Below are 19,583 nucleotides of genomic sequence, written 5' to 3'. Positions count from 1 at the left end.
CTCAGGATTAGCCGCTAACATGTAAACAACATCCGCGAACGTGCTAAACACATTATTTAAGGCGATTTAAAAACGATGTGTAATACTTACTACTTCCGGAGATGAAGCTTGATTGCAAACAGCTGGTACTGATCCACTCTTTAGAATTTTTTTTTGGGGCGAAACCCATGCCATAGTGACAGGCCATCCCAGAGCTTATATTTTTCAACGTTTCTGGCTACCGGGAGCTCTAGCTCCCGACCAAGGGGTCGCATTGACTCGTGACTTGGTCAGTGTCGTATAAATGCCCAGGTAGAGACCGAGAAAGGAGCCAGGACGAGTTGGAAATTAGTCTTTCCGGACCGGAGATACAGACCAGAGAATGTTGATTTGTCGATCCGAAAAAAGTGCTTCTTGCCCGGACGCGGAGTTCTCTGCGTCCTGTCCGGGACTTTCGATTGTTGATGCCTCCGGCCCCCAAGGTTGTTTGATGACATATGTTTATCATGATATCGAACCTAAACATGATAACAGAAAAGTTTTATGTTCTCAGTTTGTCGCTGCCTTGAGCCACGTCATGTGATTTCTTTATAATGAACTTTAATGAAGAAAAACTTTAACGTGAGACTTCTTGTCCCTGGAATAAGTGCTTTTAACAGTAGATATTGTTTAATACAATTAATGTTTAATAGACGTTTGGTTTTAAGTGGTCAATGTTTTGGTACGTTAAGCTATTTCCTTGGACTTCTACAGGGGAGAAACCCTTTTCACGAGATTTATCACTTTATCTGTTTAAGCAGGACTCTGTCTTTTACATTTATGCATTTGGCAGATGCTTTTATCCAAAGCGACTAACATTGCATTGTATTATACATTTGTTTCTTACTACATGCAACAGGACAACTTTTAACAGCAGCTAGTGTTCATGACAAGGTTTGGCAGAAATTAAAGTTCACCTGGCTGTTGTTTAGGTACGCTAACCCTCGTAGATTCAGGTTTACAAGCCATTTTATCTCCTTTCATGGTTTGATCGATTTGAAAAATCGAATAAACAACGCCCAACATAGGTACTTTAAATTTGTTATAGCAAATTCCTATGAAGAACATGCACAAACCTGAAGCAATTATATCCAACAAATGGAGAAGGGATGCCTTTTCATAGAACATAAAATAGTTACTTTATTAAAATTTTCATGTGCCCATTTATGAGGAATATGTATGTTGATGTGATAATCGTGAAATGGCACTTACCATTTGTCTCTTTAATATAGGACAACGTATGTTTACTGCATTAGACTTCGGAGACCACGTCTGCTGTTGGTCTACTATTCAGACCGTGAAATTGCATTATCTCTTACTAACAGTTAGCGCTTGAATGAGTAATTGTTGAGCATTGTTGAGAGTATGTGAAGAGCTGACTAGTATAGGAGGGCGTGCTTGGCTTGTGATATGAGGGAGTTCTGATTGTTTCATAACTGCGGTGGTAACTTTGATAAATTGCTCATTTGTAAATTGCATCTTGTAAATTAATGAATGAATGCACTAACAGTAAAGATATAACATGGCCAGGCAATTAATATACACACTTTTTGCTCTGATTGAATGTACATTAGGTTCTGTTTGAGGTTATTAATGGAAAGTATTTGGATTCGTTTTGGCTGGGTTCTGTCTGTTATAGGCTTTAACATTGATCAACTTAATTTAAATCTATTACAGATTGGGATCAAATACTGTTTGGAGTTTTTAAAGATTGTAGAAAGAAATTCAGACTTGTTTACTTGTATTCATGTACTCTGGTATGTCTTGGGAATATCAGGTTCGGCTTTAAGTCTCTTGTTAAATCTAGCTGAACTCAAGTATTCTTGTGATGCATGTAGCTGAGTAAACTGCGGGCAGGATTCTGGGTGTTCCTGAGAGACGTCATGAGTGAAGATTTCAAGATCTTTCATCCTAGATGATCTAGCTCACTTAAACATGAGGGTGACAACTGCGATGTCTATGCCATCTCAAATGGGTTGTCGTGATGTATTAGTTAGCATCTACAGATTCAGAAAATCATTCACGTTCTCAATGTTAACAAACCAAAACCATACTATGCCCCCCATGTCGCGGTTTGTAATCTCTCAGCGCCATTAAAAATGCACTGAGGTGGACTGGTTGGTCCAGAAAGGAGAATTTGGGCAAGGATCATGTTCTTTGTATATGAATGATGTTGAAAGGGAAAATTACGAGCCCCTGTGTTAATCTTAATGATGTGTGGAGTAATGTGTAAAGTATGAGAGAATCCTGCAGATGTTTCTTTTCTGTTTAATTCCCACACTCGACACAGAGGCCCCTCACTCCCAGCATGCTTCACACACCTTTCCCTTCTTTATTCTTGGTCCCTCTTTAGTCTTTTTACTCTTTCCACTCTTTCCTCACTCCGTGTCTGTTTCTTTTGATATCTTCCACTAGTTTCTCAGGGTCTTTCCATCTGCTATTGTGTAGATGCATGACGTAAAGTTACATAATGGAATGAGGATGGTTTTGGACAAGTTTCCCTTTAGCTCTTGTGGTAGAAAACATGGTTCTGACAACACCTGCTTCAATACTGATCAAATTTGCATGTACTTTTGAAGTTGTTCATTTTAAAATGCAGAAATGAAAGTGAGAAGGTTTTATAAGGAAGCAAGATTTATTAAATGCTACATGTTTCCTGGCTTTGATCCTTTTTGTTGGATAGTGTTTTTGGGATGTATGAGCACCCTCTGCGAAAAAACAACAACTACTGTTAGATGTCTGTTCCCATGTGACATAATAGAAATGCTGCCATGGCAACCAAGGGGGCTTCAGAATGGGGCAGTTCGTCAGAGGTTTGAGAGCTTGGTTGTGTAAGACATTATAGGCTTGATTAGACTGTATCTGAAGTGGCTCTCTGTGAGTGTGGCGGCCCGGATGACGTGAGACTGTGGCACACAGTCTCAGCTTTTGTTCTGAACTCGGTCGAGCTCACTGTGTTCTGTGCTCCGGTTCACGCCGTGACTGCATCTCTTCTCATCAATCTCAATGAGATGCACCTAGACTTTGTCACAAGTTTGCAGAGAGAAATGGGCTGTGTTAAGAACGAAGTGATCCAAAGTTATTGTAAAGTGCACATTTGCTGATGTGATGGAATGCTGTTCTTGTGGCAGAGCATTGCGTTTCCAGCACTGAGGTCATTGGTTCAGTTCCTTAGAAACAGATGGTTGTTTTGAGGAAAAGCATGTGTCATTTGCATGAATGTGAATTTAAAACGCATGAATGATGATTTTTTTTTTCTAATCCAAATTTGAAGAGCTGTTCTATTTCACAAAGGCTGTAACTGAATTCAGATACTCTGATGTCTTTTTCTCTCTGCAGAGTTTGGATCGTTTTTCGTGGATCAGATTTGACCTAGATATCCACCCTTTTTTTATGAGGTTGGAAGGCTGCGCAGTTTTGTAATGAAAAACAGACTACGAAAGCCATCCAGAGACCATTTGAGCAAAAGTCTGTTAAGCAAAAATCATGTCTGGCTTAGCCGACTGTTGTCAAACCAAAAAGAGATGTGACTTTTTTTCTTGATTTTGGGGCTGTTTGGGATCAGATTGGCCTGCGCTCAATGTGTGCTAGTTTGTTTTGATTTTATATCCGCTGGTTTCTCAGTGTTAAGATCTGTGGCTTGTATATAATATTCCGTTAGAGCAATTTTGTGGGTTAAAGGCTTTACACTGTGTTGGTTCTTGTCATGTTGTGTTTTCACCACATGTAATCTGGCTTGAATTCAGGGACGGGTCTAGAGGGGACTGCCCCCCTGGGATTTTCCTAGGGTCCCTCCAAAAATGTCCTTCTGACAATAATAAAATGCAATGTATTATCTGTTAAATCTTTCAAATTATTTACAGAAAAATGAGAAAATTATACATGCAATGAACTATTAGTATATTATTAGAAAAATGTAGGCCAAACGGAATGTGATAACCCCCACTCCGCTCAACCTAGTAGCGGCCTGCTTAAATTTACAAAAAAACTTAAAGTGCTAACATGTATGTGAGCAGTAAGTTTAAAAGCAGAGGTCTAAGAACATATCTTTAATAAATAGTAAACATCGCAGTGCTTACTTATTTACTCTCCATAGTACCCTAAAAATATGACTCTTTTACACAAAAAATGATCATGAATGTACTACATGCTTTTTGCACATACGGTGAAAGTAAATGATTGCCACAGCTGTCCCTGTTCCCCCTTTTTCCTCTTTGTGTAACACTGAAGAAAGTGTACTATATTCAGCTTAAATCATGATGGTACATTTTTAGTGAACTGTCCATTTAAGCTTTGTCCCTTGAGTAAATCCGTTTCCAGAACAGATATGCAAAACCGCTATGTTCCTTGACTGGATTGTTAAGATATGGTGCACCTGGAGTGGAGATGACTGGACTTCATAAAGATACAGCTGCTGTCACACAGATACATTTCCTTCATGGACAGGTAAGCATTTATAAAGGCAAGCCTTCTGTTGCATTATATGCCTTATAACTTGTAAGATGTGTGGTTTGTTTTGAATAAGCAGGGAAGGATACTTTCTCTCCTGGATGACAACAGCATTCACCTGTGGGATATTGCGCAGGAAGAAAATCGCTCACATTTGGTGGAGGTCAACAGCTTCACTTTACCTGGCAGGCCAGGCATTGAGAGCACCAGGTCAGCCATAGCTTTCCATTCATTAAAGTATTTTACATAAGTGATCTTTTGTTTAAATGAGAGATACAAAATCTTTTTTACTTGCCCATATTTGCTAAGTGGTAACCATGATTGTCTTATCCAGGCATTGACGTCGAAGGGTTCTCTTTCTTTACAGCGTGACTCGTGTGACTGTTATGCTGTTGAAACAGAGCTGCGATCTTCTCGCTCTGGGAACTGAAGGTGGTGGGGTGCACTTCCTGGAATTGCCCAACTTCACATTGTTGAACAAGTCACTGTTCCAGGATGAGATCATGCAGAGGTGAGACTTCCATTTTCATCGCTGCATTATGACACCAGTCACTATGATGTCACCATGTTAGATGTATGACTACAAACCTGCAACATGCATATCTGTTTATCAACGTTGTTTACACTCACAAACAATCTCCTACTATAGACCGTTTCATTGGATGCACAATGTTATCTTCCGTTTGTTGATCCGTCTGGCTAGTGGCTAATAATGTAACTATTTATAATTAATATTAATTTATATGAATATTTTGACTATTATAATTGTATTAAACAAACAGTATGCTTTTTTATTTATTTATTTTTTATGTTTATTTTATAAATAAACAATTATTTTACTGGTAACCCAAAATAATACTGGCAAGACATGCCTTTAAAAACTTGCTAGCTAATGTCATTTACTTGTTATTTTTTTGCTTTTCATAAATGATATGTAGAGACTCTGTCCTTTGCGGATGTGTATCGGAGGTAAAGTTTGGGCCACAAAAAGTGTGCATGTGCAGTTTGATGTTGGGCTTTCAGTTCAATACGAAGAAAAACTTTCCAAGCGAGTAAACCATACAATGTACATAACTCAAGGCATACAAAAGCTTGGTGTGAGGAACAGTCTGAAATCTCAGCCATTTATCTTTTGTTTTTGGTGACACTTGGGTGAGGTAGATTTTAACTTATAGAGGGACGTTTCCTTAATGTGTTTGCAAATAAACCAATTGTGACCCTGGACAACAAAACCAGCCTTAAGTAGCACGGGAACATGTTTAGTAATCGCCAAAAATACAGGGTATGGGTAAAAATTACAGATTTTTATTTTACTGCAAAAAGTAAAGATCATGTTCCATGAAGATATTTTATAAATTTCCTACCTTAAATTTGTAAAAACTTGATTTTGTGAGTGGACGGCCTGCTACAGTGCCTCAGATTAACAACTTCAAAGGCGATTTTCTCAATAATTTCCCTATTTTGCACCCTCAAATTCCAGCTTCGTAAACATTTGTTGTTCCGCCAGATATTGTCCTTTCCTAACAAACCATATATCAAAAGAAATCTTATTTCCTCCGCCTTCAGTTTCAGATTATGTAAAAATCTCAATTTTAGAATTAATTGACCCTGAAGACTGGTTCAAGGGACTGAAGTCCAGGGACTGAATCTCTTGAATGGGAAAATTATTCAACTCTTGACTCTGAAGCACAACACTAGACTTTATTAAAGATGGCTGTGCAGACAGTTTCCACAGCTTGTGTGCTTGCCTCATAAAATAAGCATTTTGGGACCCACCCCCCCATCTGAAAGGCCGTGCATGAGGTCAATGAAGCTGCACCAAGACCTTTTATTTATTTATTTTTCTCATTTAGCTCTCTGCTTTTGTTGCATGGCTCTTGGACACTACAGAGGCCGTACCCTCCGATTCGCTCGGGGTTAAATGCCTATTCCTGCCCCCAGCTGTGGCTGTCTGTTACTCTGTCAGACGAGCTGCATGGGGCTTAAGATTTCCTGTCTCACACATAAGTCACGGAGTTGACACCTCAACATTTTAAATCTCCTGGTTTTAAGAATATGACAAGACCTTTAGGCGGTCTTATAATGCACATTCAGTTGAATATTTATAAATATTTAATAAGCATGTTGTGAAGAAGTAATCTTTTCTTCTGGTGTGCTGCAATTATGGCCGTTACAGGACAGGAAATCACACTTGCTAGTCATCTCGCTCTTTAAAGATGTTGTTTAACTGTGAGAGAAATTACAGCTTTCATAGTGGCCTGCTGTAGATAAAGCCCGGGTGGCTAAATGTGGACCTCATCTGCCTCTGAGAGAGACCTTGAACTGCTCATTAACTGGATACAGTTTTGGGTAATGGGCGTCCTATCTGAGCCGCTGGTAATAAGTATGTGTCAGCTGAGAAACTACTGAACAAAATGCTTTTCTACCAAGTGCCAAACTGCTTAAGATCCAGCCGAGGAGACGTTTATGACGCATATTTAAGAATTGCACACTATTCATGGTATTTCAACGGGATTCAGAATTGCCAATACGATTTGAAAAAAAAAAACTACTTCGAGGTGATTAGTTTATCCTTAAGGCATGTGAAAAATCTAGATGGACTTGTTTTAAAAGGATAGGGCACCCAAAAATGAAAATTCTGGCATGAATTACTCACTCTCTTGTTCCAAACCTGTATAAATGTCTTTTGTTTGGTTAAACAAAAAAAGATATTTGGAAGAATGCTCGTAACAAAACAGTTCTCGGACCCCATTGACTGCCACAGTAGATAACGTGGCAGTGGTAGTAAAAAAATGCCTCAACACATTTTGAAGAATGTAGGATAGCAAACAATCTTCTTTTGTGATCAACAGAACAAAGAAATTATGAAGTCCTTTTTCCTACTATGGAAGTCAAGAACTGTTTGGTTGAAAGCATTCTTCCAAATATCTTTCTCTGTGTTCATCAGAACACAAACATTCACACAGATTTGGAACAGTTCTAAGGTGAGTAAATGATGACAGATGTTTATTTTTGGGTGAACTGTTCCTTTAATCTCTTGACAATATTTCTTCAGTTGTTGATGGTGTAGCAAACATGAAACCATTGTAGACTGTGAGCTGATGTTTTACTTCCAGTTTTCTTCCTTTAAATTTCATTTGAAAGCATAACTGCATTTTAAGTTTTATTTGTTTGTGTAAAACGGACTGAAGTTTCTTGTTCGAAAACGAGCCACCCATAAGGTTATTCCAGTCCGTCTTTTCCATGCATTTTTCCTCCCCCTTCATGGTTGCATCTCATCCCAACTCTGTGGGTGTACCATACACATTCCAGCTCTTGAATCCATGCCACAGCCACAGAGGAATCCCGTACTGTGGCTTTTGATTGGTCATCATTTGTCTGGCTTTCAAACTGAATTTAAACTTGTCATGGTGTGAATGTCATGTCAACTTCCACAGCATTACTTTTGCGTTCAAACTGCCTTTTTTTTTTAATTATATTTCTTTCATTGAGCTTATTTTCATTCTGTTCCTCCACCTCAGTCTTTTAAAACATGAATCAAATGTAATTGTTTCCAAATGTTCATGTTGCATTGTTCTTGAAAAGCTTTCGAGCTTACCTTGAGGCCTGCATGATTTTCCAAAATGTAAAAGTGAATGTTTGATTCTGGTGAGAGTGAAAGTGTTGTGTAAAGTTCTTCATTGATGTTGAGATGTTCTGTACATCAGCAGTGTTCTGCATTTAGGGAGCAGAATAGTTTATGCTCTCTGTTTCATTTGACATAAAATGCAAGTGCAGAAGACTGGCCCTATTAAGAGTAAACAATCCCCAGCGCATCTCAGCCCTCGCATCTTTCCATCCTTTTTCGTTTAAATTGTCCTGTGCTTTTACTTTTCTTTCCCATCAAACAAATGAAGCCCTTCTCTTTGTAATGATATTCACATGTCTGGTTATTCCCCTCTTCAGCGTTCCAGAAGAGTACAAGTGTGGAAAATCATTGGGGCCTGTAGAGTCCCTGCAGGAACATCAGAAAAACTCAGATAAAATCCTTATTGGATACAGCAGAGGCCTGGTTGTGCTCTGGGACCTTAACAGTCGACATGTAGACAACCTCTTCCTGGGAAAACAGGTGGGTGGGTGTGCGCAAGTTTGTTCGATGTCTCTCACATGGCTTTCAACACTTTTTGATTTTATGTTATTAGAGGCCAAAATCAAAAAACGACTCTTAAGGTTTCCAGCTATAAATGTCAATATTCTTAATCTCATCAGCAGATAGAAATGTCCATGATTCAGCTCACATTACAAAGCTGCTTGATGTCCAGATGGTTTAACTTGAACCCATTGGCTTTCTGTCTTTGTTTTCTTCCTTGTTTTTTTTGACCGGTGTATTGTGTGGACCTGTCACTCTTGTAGCAGCTGGAGAGTTTGGTCTGGGAACGGTCGGGTAACAGCTTTGTCAGTTCCCATAGTGATGGTGGATACATGGTGTGGGCTGTCAGGAGCAGCAATCCTTGTTGTCATGAGCCAGTCTCTTCTACCGTGCCATATGGTGAGCCTTAGCATGTGCCACACTTTTTACTTGCTCCTTGCCTCTCTCGCACACTTTGGTTGTTTGTTAGATGTCTACCACAGTATTTTTCATATGGTGGTAAGACGGTTTTCCCACAGTAAATTTGGGCTGCTTTGTGTTACTGCTGTAGCATTACTAATGATGGCTGGCAATGCTGTAATGTTTGCTTAACTTCCACAATGTCAGGAAATGTTGTTCTTTACAAAAGCTCCAGTTGACTTTAGCAACGGGCTGTTAAAATCTCTCTGCAGATCTATTAAAATAGATTGTAAACCTTAAATGCTCTTTTCACTGTTAGCTGATGGTTTGTTGACGTCAAACCACTTTGGGATCTAGAGATATTTTCCCAATTTATAACTCCAGTTTTACTCTCGCCATGTTTACTATTCTCTGCCAAGTTTTCTGTATTCTGGCAGTTTCTCAATTTTAGTTTTTGTTCTTTGTCTCAGGACCCTTTCCCTGCAAAGCCGTGAACAAGATCCTGTGGAGGACAACACAGTCAGGGTTCGTGGCGTCGTGTGTGTGGAAAAATTCCATAATCTTGTTTCACGCCGTTTCAGTATATTTTGTTTTCTTTGCAGAGGACCTCTGGTACTGTTCAGCGGTGGGATGCCCAGGGCCAGCTATGGAGACAGACACTGCTTAACCATCCTTCAAGGTAGCAACCACGTCACCTTGGACTTCACCTCCCGTGTCATAGACTTCTTCACCATCCACTCCACAGACAGCAATAGTGGTAAGCGAGACCCGGTGACGCGCAGGAGACTCTCGCTGGAATGAATTTCCTTGGTTTTCTGGGAATGTTTTCTTGGTTCCTGTGGGTGGACAGTGGTTACAAGCACTTTTCTCTCTCGTAGAATTTGATGACCCTTCAGCCCTTGTGGTTCTGTTGGAAGAGGAGCTGGTGGTGGTTGATCTTCAGATGGCTGGCTGGCCCACTCTCCCTGCTCCGTATCTGGCTCCTCTGCACTCTTCTGCCATTACTTGCTCATGTCACATCTCAAACGTCCCGCCCAGGTTTTGGGAGAGAGTGATCAGTGCTGGACAACAGCAGTGTCCCATGCAGAACTATGAGGTGAAAAACTAAATGCAAACTTTGATGTCGGTTCACGTTTCATTGAATGTCGTTTCGTCCGAATGTGAAGGTTGCCAGTTGTTTTTCCATTGGGGTTGTCGTCCTGATTTACACGCTCTCTCTTTATTCTGACAGAACTGGCCAATATGTGGGGGGAAAAACTTAGCACCTGATCCAAAGCAGAAAGAGCTGATGTTAACTGGGTGAGGGATTTTTTTTATTGCTCTGCTCCGATGTCTCATTACAAACCAACATGAAATTTATTTGAACAGCTGCTTAAATGTTTCATAAAACGATACCACTGAATCTAAACTCTGTTTATCTGAAACAGTTGTCACAATGTCTTGCTGTTTTGGTTGTTGTAGTCATGAGGATGGCACGGTGCGTTTCTGGGATGCGTCTGGAGTGTCACTCAAACCTCTGTACAAACTGAGCACAGCAAACATCTTTCAGACCGACTGTGATCACAACGACAGCCTGACACAAGCAGGAGAGGAAGACTGGCCTCCTTTTAGAAAGGTTTGAGATTTATCACCTGATATCTACGAGTGTGATTTGACTTTATTTTACATTACTTCTCCTTCAAAAGCAGTGCGGATTTAGCTCTCAAAGTTATGAAATCAATATTTTTTCCCCCCTAATAATCCACCTTTTCCTCTGCGTTGGTGTCTAGTGAAGTGAAGTCTTGCATGTAGCCTGCTTGAGCATATGTGATTCACACTGGACTGAATTTCTTTTTCACCTTAATTAAAAGCAGACTGTCTGTATGAAGGCTGAAATGCTTTGCCTGCGTCTGTTGAAGGTGAAGCAGATTTTTGCTCTGGATGGCACTGCTGCATTGCTGTATTTTCCCAGATTTTTCCAGAACTGAATTACATTCCAGTCCTTCCTTTGTTCTTGTGTTTGGCCGGGAGCAGTCGTGGCATGTTTATCGATGTCTAGAGGGGACGGAAATGGCTTATTATATTGTCCACTATTGCATTTTTCATGTTGTGGAGGCATTATGATCATAATTATGCTTTTACAGACTTGTGATGTTTTCTAGCTATTCTAGTTGCTACTCAAGTTGAATTTTGCATGAGTTTTTTTTTTGTGTTACAGTTTATCTGATGATTTTGCAGGTGTGAATTTTTTTTCTAGTGGTGAAAATCAAGTTTTAATGTTGTTTATGTCTGTGTGGTCTTTTAATATGCTTAAAGGAATAGTTCACACAAAAATGAAAAATCTGTCATTATTTACAAACCTCCAGTTTGCGGTTTGCGACCCTCTTGAGATTGTTCCGAAACTGTATAATTTTCTTTGTTTTGCAGAACGCAAAGGAAGATGTTTGGAATGTTGGTAACTAAACCAATTTCATCCCCCATTTACTCCCATAGTAGGGTAAATATATACTATGGGTGTCAAAGGGGAATGAGATCTGTCTCATTCTTGCAAATATATTCCTTTGTGTTTAGGAGAACACTAAAACTGTGTGTATACAGGTTTGAAATGACAAGAGGACGTTTAAAATGTGTTTTTAAGGATACAACTATTTGACTAAAGGGGGCTTCTTCGTTTGTAAGTCTCTTCGAAAAAAAAAACGTCTGCTGAATTGGATAAAAGATATGTTAAAAGAATAACATCCCATGTTTGCTTTGAATTTATTCCAGGTGGGCTGTTTTGATCCATACAGTGATGATCCAAGACTGGGAATCCAGAAGGTCAGCCTCTGTAAATACAGTGGGAAACTGGTGGTGGCCGGTACTGCTGGACAGGTACGATAACCAGATTTTATGATGCATCCAAATGTCTTTGTTGTTCTGATTCAAAGCTCCTGCACAGACGGCTACCTTCTAGGGTGCAGCGCACTACCTGAAATGAAACCATATTCATGAAACAGATTTGAGACTTTTATTCAGTCTTGAAAAGCATTGACAAAGTATTTATATTGACTGTATCATCTTGGATAAAAATGACGCATCCTTAGTTTGTATAAAATAAGAGGGAGCTCAATGTGCTCTTAGAAAAGAAATGTTATTAATATTCACTCTGTTCACAGGTCATAGTGATGGTTCTAATTGATGAGAAGTCCGATCACATGATTGACGTGGCAACATTGGATCTCCTCCAGGACCGTGAGGGTTTTACGTGGAAGGGACATGACCGTTTGCCTCCTAAGAGCGGCTCTGTAGTGTTTGCTCCTGGATTCCAGCCGGTCGTCCTGGTGCAATGCATGCCCCCTGCAGCCGTTACCGCGGTTACCCTGCACGCAGAGTGGAACCTCATTGCCTTTGGCACCAGTCATGGCTTTGGCCTCTTTGACTACCATCGGCGAAGTCCAGTGCTGGCGAGGTAACCCATGGGGCCATCCAAGACTGCTTTGCTACTTGCCAAACGCTTGTTTGGGAGCAGTTGCAATCAGTGCTTTTAACTTCAAAGAGATATTGCTGTGTAGATATCTCTATTTTTTTTTGGCTGTTACAATGCCTTACAAACCTCATGAGACAAATCAAAACAATTGTGCGTATTTCGTGTTTTTATATAAACAATGTCTTGAAATGAAGTTTCATGTATATTGAAGCATTTATCATATGTTCAGGAGTTTTAGTTTAATTTTTTATATTGTGTGTTATGGTAATGATTTGTGTGATGGTAGTGAGAATGTATTTTCGGTATTGATGCACAGCTTTTAGAAAAATTCAAATGAATATCTCCATATATTCAAGTTCTTAAGATGGACAAGTCTACAAAGACCTGCCTTTTGTGTAATTTGAGTAAGATTTGTTTTGTTGCGGCAGGTGCACCCTCCACCCCAATGACTCGCTGGCTATGGAGGGCCCTCTCTCTCGAGTAAAGTCCTTAAAGAAATCTCTACGCCAGTCCTTCAGACGAATCCGAAAGAGCAGAGTGTCGGGAAAGAAACGTCCCGTGGTTACCAGTCCCACCAGTAAAGTGAGTGTTTTTCATTTTGATTTAGCTGTTTATTGCCATCTCATGTGTTTAGTTACATTTAAAGCGGATGTTAAAGACTAAGTTTGTGTTGTTTACTTTATACATGTACGATTGCCAACAAAATACTGACAAATGTCTCATGGTTAATTTATGGCTTGCGGGTCATGACCGGCATCTTTTAGTGCTGGGACTGATCCATCTATCTGGTTCGAACGATCTGCAAATCCAGCGTTATATCCACCGTTTAAATAACATTCGGCTGACACAAACGGCTGAACCTCGCGAAAGCAGCACATTGATGGGCTTGCTCTTTCTCTCACCGATTGTCGCGTGGGTGTTCTTTTCTGGCAGAATTCTCCAATAAGGGACTAACAAAACTTATGTAAGGGAATTTCATGTTCGAAAAAAATATCCTGAAACCTATACGAATGCTGGGGGAGTGTATCGACCATAGAAATACTATGTCATATGCTGGCTTGTCATGGTCAACTTGAGTTTTTTTCAAACATGAAAAGCCGTAATAACTTTTCCTAGTCCCTTATTGGGCAGTTCTCCCAGAAAAGCAAAGAATTGGCCTGACCACGCGTCAACGGAGCGTTAGGAAGACCTGCCTACCATCAAGATTGGCTCGTTTCTCTTGCGATAGTGAGAGAAGTTGAGGTGTGTTTGTTTGTTCAAGGCATTTCGGTGATGGATGTTATATAAACGGTGGATATAACGCTGGATTTGCAGATTGTTTGAAACTGATAGATGGACTGTTCCCAGCTCTAAAAGATTCCAGACACGCGGTAAGTGAAACGATGTCAAACGTCTGTGCTTTGTTGGCAATCGGCGTGTACCTGCATAAGGTAAACAACACAAAGTTGTAGTAAATCAATGCGATAATGTATTGTGTGCTCGTGATTTAGTTCCTCCCCCCGCACACTCCCAGGAGGTCGTATTTTTCCAGATAATAAAAATACAGCTTTATCTATCTGTTATTATCGTGATCAAACTAAATACTCTTCGAAGATACAAAGTATGCAATACAACTCAAGGGACTCGAGGTTGGCAGAAACTGCGTGTTCAACTGGACCTTTAAGGAAGATCTAATTCTTGGTTTCTTCAGGTGCAGGAAGCAAACGCTCAGTTGGCAGAGCATGATCCAGAAGTGACACCGGTGCAGAGACGGATTGAGCCTCGCTCTGCAGATGACTCGCTGTCTGGAGTGGTCCGGTGTCTGTGTTTCGCTGACACCTTCCTCAAAGACGGTGAGAGAGAAAGCTAATTATTACAGTTTTTACTTTGTTTGCTTTAAGTGCTTTTGAGATGCTTATTTTTAAAGGGATACTCCACTCAAAAATGAAACTACTCTAAGTTGTTCCAAACCTATATGAATTTCATTCTGGGACATCATTGACTTCCATTAAAAAATTTCTTTCTATGGTAGTCAAAGGTACTCCAGAACTGTTTGCTTTCCTAATTCTTCAAAATAACAAATTTTGTTTTCAACAGAGTAAAATGATACAACACTATGGTAGTCAATGATGTTTCAGAAATGTCAGTTGCTCATGTTATTACAAATAGCTTTCTATGTGTTAATCAGAATAAATAAATGTATACAGGTTTGGAACAACGAGGGTGAGTAAATGATGACATGATTTTATTTTTTGGGTGAACTAATGCTGACATAGTTCACCAAAAAATAAAATCATCACTTTAAATAGCTGAAGCTATTTAACGTTCTCTCATTGTTTTTTTGTGAGTGCAAAAAAGTAATTTCAGGAAAAGCTTTACCACTGTCTTGTTTTAAAGGAGTTATATGACACAGCTAAAATGAATACTATGCAATGTGTATACACAATTTAAGGTTGAGGCATGTTTGTATCTCCTCTATGCCCCGCCTCTCTGAAACATACAGATTTTTTACAAAGCTCATCTCTCTGAAAAGCGAAGTGTGCTATGATTGGCCAGTTAACCAGTGCGTAGTGATTGGTTGAATACGGCAAACGTGTGACAGAAATTGAACTCCTCTTACCATATTTGGCACATCAGGTTCAAAAGCAATTGTACTGACAGGTACTCCCACCTTACTTGCATATAAATTTGTGTGGTCTTAGTCGACTCGTACCACGAACTGACATGGATTTGTGGGGGTGTGGTTACACAAGGCGTTTCATGCAGGTCTAGGTTAGCATTCGCTTTTAGATAGAATCCATCTTTTGTTCTGTTGCAATTTTACATGTCTTACACATGCATGGGCAACTTATAACACAGAAAAACATGTTTTTGCACTTATCCCTTTAATCAAATATGCTTTTCGGGCGGTTAATAACATTTGCAGCTCATTTAGTACCTTAAGTTTTGGTTTTGCTGTTCATTCCCACAAGGCTTGTAATTTTCAGTTAGAATCTGACTCCATTAAAAAGATGATGAGTTCAGAGAGCACAGAAATACTACTCTTGTGTGGTTTTGTCTGTTCTGTGTGAAATGTGTGGGTTGTCTTCGAATACCCCATACTGCCAAACCTGATCAACACACTGGCTCACATTTGTGTGTTATTTAAGTAAGTAATTCATGCTGTTGATGTAGATCATGATGCGTGGATAGTCTGGGCCACATAAGCACAAGGCAGCTTCAGCCAATTTTCTTCATTTGCAAGTATATGACCTCTTAACTCAAACAGACTCTTGCACAATGCTGATTGAATCTTTGGATAGATGCAGTCCTCCATAAGAATTTTAAACACGGTCTTGTTGTTTTATTAGTGCAATATGTTTAAATGCTGCACAATAAAAACAGCAAAAATATAATTGCAGTTATAGATATAAGTGTTTTTGTTAGTTCAATGTTGTTTGAAAATAAATTATGCAAACAAATTGCATGAATGGGATTTGGTTTTAGGAGCCCCTAGTATCAGGATTGAGAAAATGTGTGCGCTGTGTTGACTGAGGTTGGATTTATTCACTCATTTAAATGCCCATCGTTTTTCTGAATAGGATCAATATAAATCTATATACACATGCTTTTTCTGTAGTAAAGTTCTGTCAAACCTTTACATCATGTACAGACTCTTAGGAGGAACATGTCTTGATATGAAACACAAGAACCTTACCCTGACCAGATTTTTGTTTCGGTTTCTCAGGAACACATCATGGTCCCACTATGTGGGCCGGCACAAACTCTGGTTCCGTGTACGCGTACGCTCTCGACGTTCCCTCTCAGGAGAAGTTCTCCGAGCAGAGTGTGGAGGCTCTGCTGGGAAAAGAGATCCAGTTGATGCACAGAGCTCCAGTAGTGTCCATCGCCGTGCTGGACGGCCGAGGGAATCCTCTCCCTGAGCCGTACGAGGTCTCCAGAGATCTGGCCAAAGCACCTGACATGCATGGCAGCCACTCGGTTCTTATTGCTTCTGAGGAGCAGTTTAAGGTCGTTGATTACAACATCATTGTCAACTAAAATAGTAAATTCTGTCATTACTTACTCACGTTGATGTTTGTTTTCATAGGTTTTCATGTTACCCAAGGTTAATGCGAAGACCAAGTTTAAGTTGACCGCCCACGAGGGCTGTCGAGTACGAAAGGTAGCTCTGTCAAACTTCACCAGCGTGGCTTCTGAGGACTACTCTGAGAATGCTCTAGTGTGCCTCACCAACCTTGGTGACATCCACGTGTTTAGTGTGCCAGCACTGAGACCGCAAATACATTATGACTGCATCCGCAAAGAAGACATAAGTGGCATTGCCTCCTGTGTGTTCACAAAGACTGGACAAGGTTAGTACGCTTGCAACGTCATTGTCAGTGCATCAGTGTTTTGTAAATGTACGATTCGTTCTAGCTCTTTATCTCTGATGTTTTCAGGATTCTACTTGATCTCGCCCTCGGAGTACGAGCGGTTCTCACTGTCTGCTCGTGTGATCACAGAGCCACTTTGCCAAGTGGACACGGAGCGACCTCATGATCTCTCTGCACACAGGTATATCATTACACATGGAGTTCACTGGTTTGGTTTTAATATGAGAGGGGTACATTTTTCTAAACACAACCTTGTTAAAAAAAAACAGTATATGCTGGTTTGGTATGTTTCGATGCTGGTTTAACTGGTCATGTGCTGGTCCTTGGCTGGTTGTATCTGGTCAAACCAGCATTAAAACACACCTAACCCAGCTAATTCTTTTTTTTCAAAAGGGAATGTAAGTGGTGAAAGATCTTATTCACAGGGTCATTTTTTGGTGATTGATCACATGAAACATTAGTGATGTTCTGAATGCTCCGAATAATAGTTCTGCATTTGTTTCCAGCACGACAGACTCACCAAAAGCTAATGGAACTCATAAGACACAAGCCGAGAGCAAGTCTGTTGAGGCTGAAGGTAACAATTCTGGATTTAAAAGTCTTGACAGATGGGAAATAAATAGTAGCTGAAATTCCCCCATATTAGTTTGGGATTGTTTTACAGGATTTTTTAATGACTTGAGTCTAGCTTAAATGTCATACAGCGGTTTATTTTCTTTACCGTCACTTTTGTAACAGTACAAATCACTTTCTGAAAAATACCACAGCTCATTAAATAATACACACTATAGATGTTTATGTTCATTGGATGTACGCGCCTGGCCCGAAGTTAAACTGTTCACCCAAAAATGACAATTCTATCATCACTTGCACAACCTCCAGTCATTTCAAACCTGTATGACTTTCTTTGTTCTGCACAAAAGAAGATATTATGTCAAAAATATAGATATTTCGATACCGCAAAATCGGAAACCGTTCCAATTCGCATGTGCCACAGTATTGATTGCAGCTGCTGTTACTCGCTCTCTATTTTCCGACAGTGAGTGACGCACATTGCATCTGAACGCAGTGACAACAGAGCCCCGCCTCCTCTCGCAGACTTGACTCGGTTGCGTCAGTTAAATTGTGTTCATGTTAGAAAACTTGGCCAGTGCAGAGTCTCAGTAACACATCTGGCGCTTGATAAATGCTCACTTACACTTTTGTTTACCATAGTGCTCTATGCATGTGCGCTGATCAAAGATTTCTCTAACAACGTTTAACCGGAGCGAATGAGACGAGTTATTGTTAGAAAGATTTTGAAGTGCGTCCGCAACAGTTCTCAAGTTTAAGGTTTGCGTTTCTGTCTCTGTCGCTAATCAATGATATAATGTGAAATAAAAGCCAATAAAAATGTGTTAATCACATAATGGTATTAACTGACATTAAAAAATATGAATTAATACTTATATGTATTGCCCATTCATTGTTTGTTAATGTTACAAATATAACTATTTATGTAAGCTCTGGTCCATTTATATTTACAAATACAACTTTGATTTTAAATAGTAAATGTATTAGTAAAATTAGGATTAGATTAACAATAATGTAAAAAAATATTTCATTGTCTCTTGTTCAATTTTTTTGTTTATTTTCTTGCGGATGTTTACCGGAAGTTACGTTTAGGCCACAAAAGCACATATGCGCAGTAATGTTTATGTATATTGTTATGTTGAAACTGTTTATATAGGTCCATCATGATTCATGCATATACGTACAAATTTTCTGTGTGCCCTGTATCAGTTTCTTTTGTTGCTTCTGAAACAGCATTCATGTTAAAGAAACATAATACTTAATACCCTATCTATACCCCTGAACCTTACTTAATCTTTGAAATCAGCAAACAACACTGAAATCTGATCAGATATTTTGTTGGTGATTGTGTTGATGTCATTCTCTCAGGGCTGCTGGAGGAAATGCGGAATGCCTTGTCCTCCCCCATCCTGGATTCTCCAAACAGCAGTGCTGACATCACTCTGGACACCACAGGCGAGCTCACGGTCGAGGACGTCAAAGACTTCTTAATGTGAGCGTCTTTATTCAGCCGTTCCGGTCTGTTAGTCAATTGGTTTTGGGCTCGTCTCAATCTCTGGCTTTGTTAGGTCCGTGGATGAAGCTGAGAATAACTTCAGGAACATCAGCGAAGAGGATGGAAGACGTCCTGGAATCCTCATCAAGTGAAGCGGGACAGCAGACAGCTGGAGGTGAGGAACATTTGAAACTCCAGAAGATTTGTGAAGGTCTGTGGAGATTAGACAGGATATATAGGCATGTTTGCTCGGCTGAGGAAACCAACCCCCACTGAGTCTGGAAGTTGTTTAAGGTGTGTAACTGTGCTGGAAGTTAGTTTGTGATTTGGGGTGGTGTTCGTGTTGGATAGGTTGAAGCACTTTTAACTTTTTTACTATCAGAAAGCACTTCAGATTTAAAGCAGCAACTGAAGCTGCAAAGTTTGGAGACATGCTACGTAGTAACCTATAAGATGCTGATAGCAGGAGGTAAACTGACTAAAACTAGGTGCAAACAATGCTTTCTATTCCTGGGTTCAATTGGAATATAATTGAGTTCAATTTGCGAGAACACTTTATAACTCTCATATTGTTGACTTAAATTCACTTCTCTCCCCAGAAGGGAAGATGTTATGAAGTCTTGCTGTGTTTGGCTTTGCTGAATGCATGCAGTAACTAAAAAGCCTGCATTCCACATCCTGCAAGCTGGCACACAGTAGGGCATCTGCCTCTCGACTCTC

At 39.9% G+C, this 19,583-nt stretch overlaps 1 protein-coding gene across 4 annotated transcripts in view; it reads left to right on the top strand.

Annotated features, from left to right (window-relative positions):
• Window positions 1-19,583, top strand: part of llgl1 (LLGL scribble cell polarity complex component 1) — a 30,272-nt gene that overhangs the window by 8,913 nt on the left and 1,776 nt on the right. Inside the window, exons 3-22 of one of the 4 annotated variants that reach the window (XM_056753322.1) lie at window positions 4,383-4,464; window positions 4,544-4,677; window positions 4,835-4,978; window positions 8,413-8,575; window positions 8,863-8,995; window positions 9,466-9,520; window positions 9,598-9,752; window positions 9,874-10,091; window positions 10,227-10,294; window positions 10,457-10,610; window positions 11,741-11,845; window positions 12,130-12,422; window positions 12,869-13,022; window positions 14,131-14,272; window positions 16,147-16,430; window positions 16,510-16,774; window positions 16,862-16,976; window positions 17,302-17,372; window positions 18,737-18,860; window positions 18,937-19,038. In XM_056753322.1, the coding sequence (XP_056609300.1) occupies window positions 4,383-4,464; window positions 4,544-4,677; window positions 4,835-4,978; window positions 8,413-8,575; window positions 8,863-8,995; window positions 9,466-9,520; window positions 9,598-9,752; window positions 9,874-10,091; window positions 10,227-10,294; window positions 10,457-10,610; window positions 11,741-11,845; window positions 12,130-12,422; window positions 12,869-13,022; window positions 14,131-14,272; window positions 16,147-16,430; window positions 16,510-16,774; window positions 16,862-16,976; window positions 17,302-17,372; window positions 18,737-18,860; window positions 18,937-19,015 (2,938 nt within the window). In that variant the 3' untranslated portion in view covers window positions 19,016-19,038. Of the gene's footprint in view, window positions 1-4,382; window positions 4,465-4,543; window positions 4,678-4,801; window positions 4,979-8,412; window positions 8,576-8,859; window positions 8,996-9,465; window positions 9,521-9,597; window positions 9,753-9,873; window positions 10,092-10,226; window positions 10,295-10,456; window positions 10,611-11,740; window positions 11,846-12,129; window positions 12,423-12,868; window positions 13,023-14,130; window positions 14,273-16,146; window positions 16,431-16,509; window positions 16,775-16,861; window positions 16,977-17,301; window positions 17,373-18,736; window positions 18,861-18,936; window positions 19,039-19,583 lie in introns of those variants that run through there. The other 3 variants (XM_056753320.1, XM_056753321.1, XM_056753323.1) reach the window with 3 other exon arrangements.

The sequence above is a fragment of the Triplophysa dalaica genome, chromosome 7, assembly GCF_015846415.1.
Source record: "Triplophysa dalaica isolate WHDGS20190420 chromosome 7, ASM1584641v1, whole genome shotgun sequence".
Taxonomy (NCBI): Eukaryota; Metazoa; Chordata; class Actinopteri; order Cypriniformes; family Nemacheilidae; genus Triplophysa; species Triplophysa dalaica.
The sequence above is the reverse complement of the archived record's forward strand: the minus strand, read 5'-3'. Positions and strand labels throughout refer to the sequence as shown.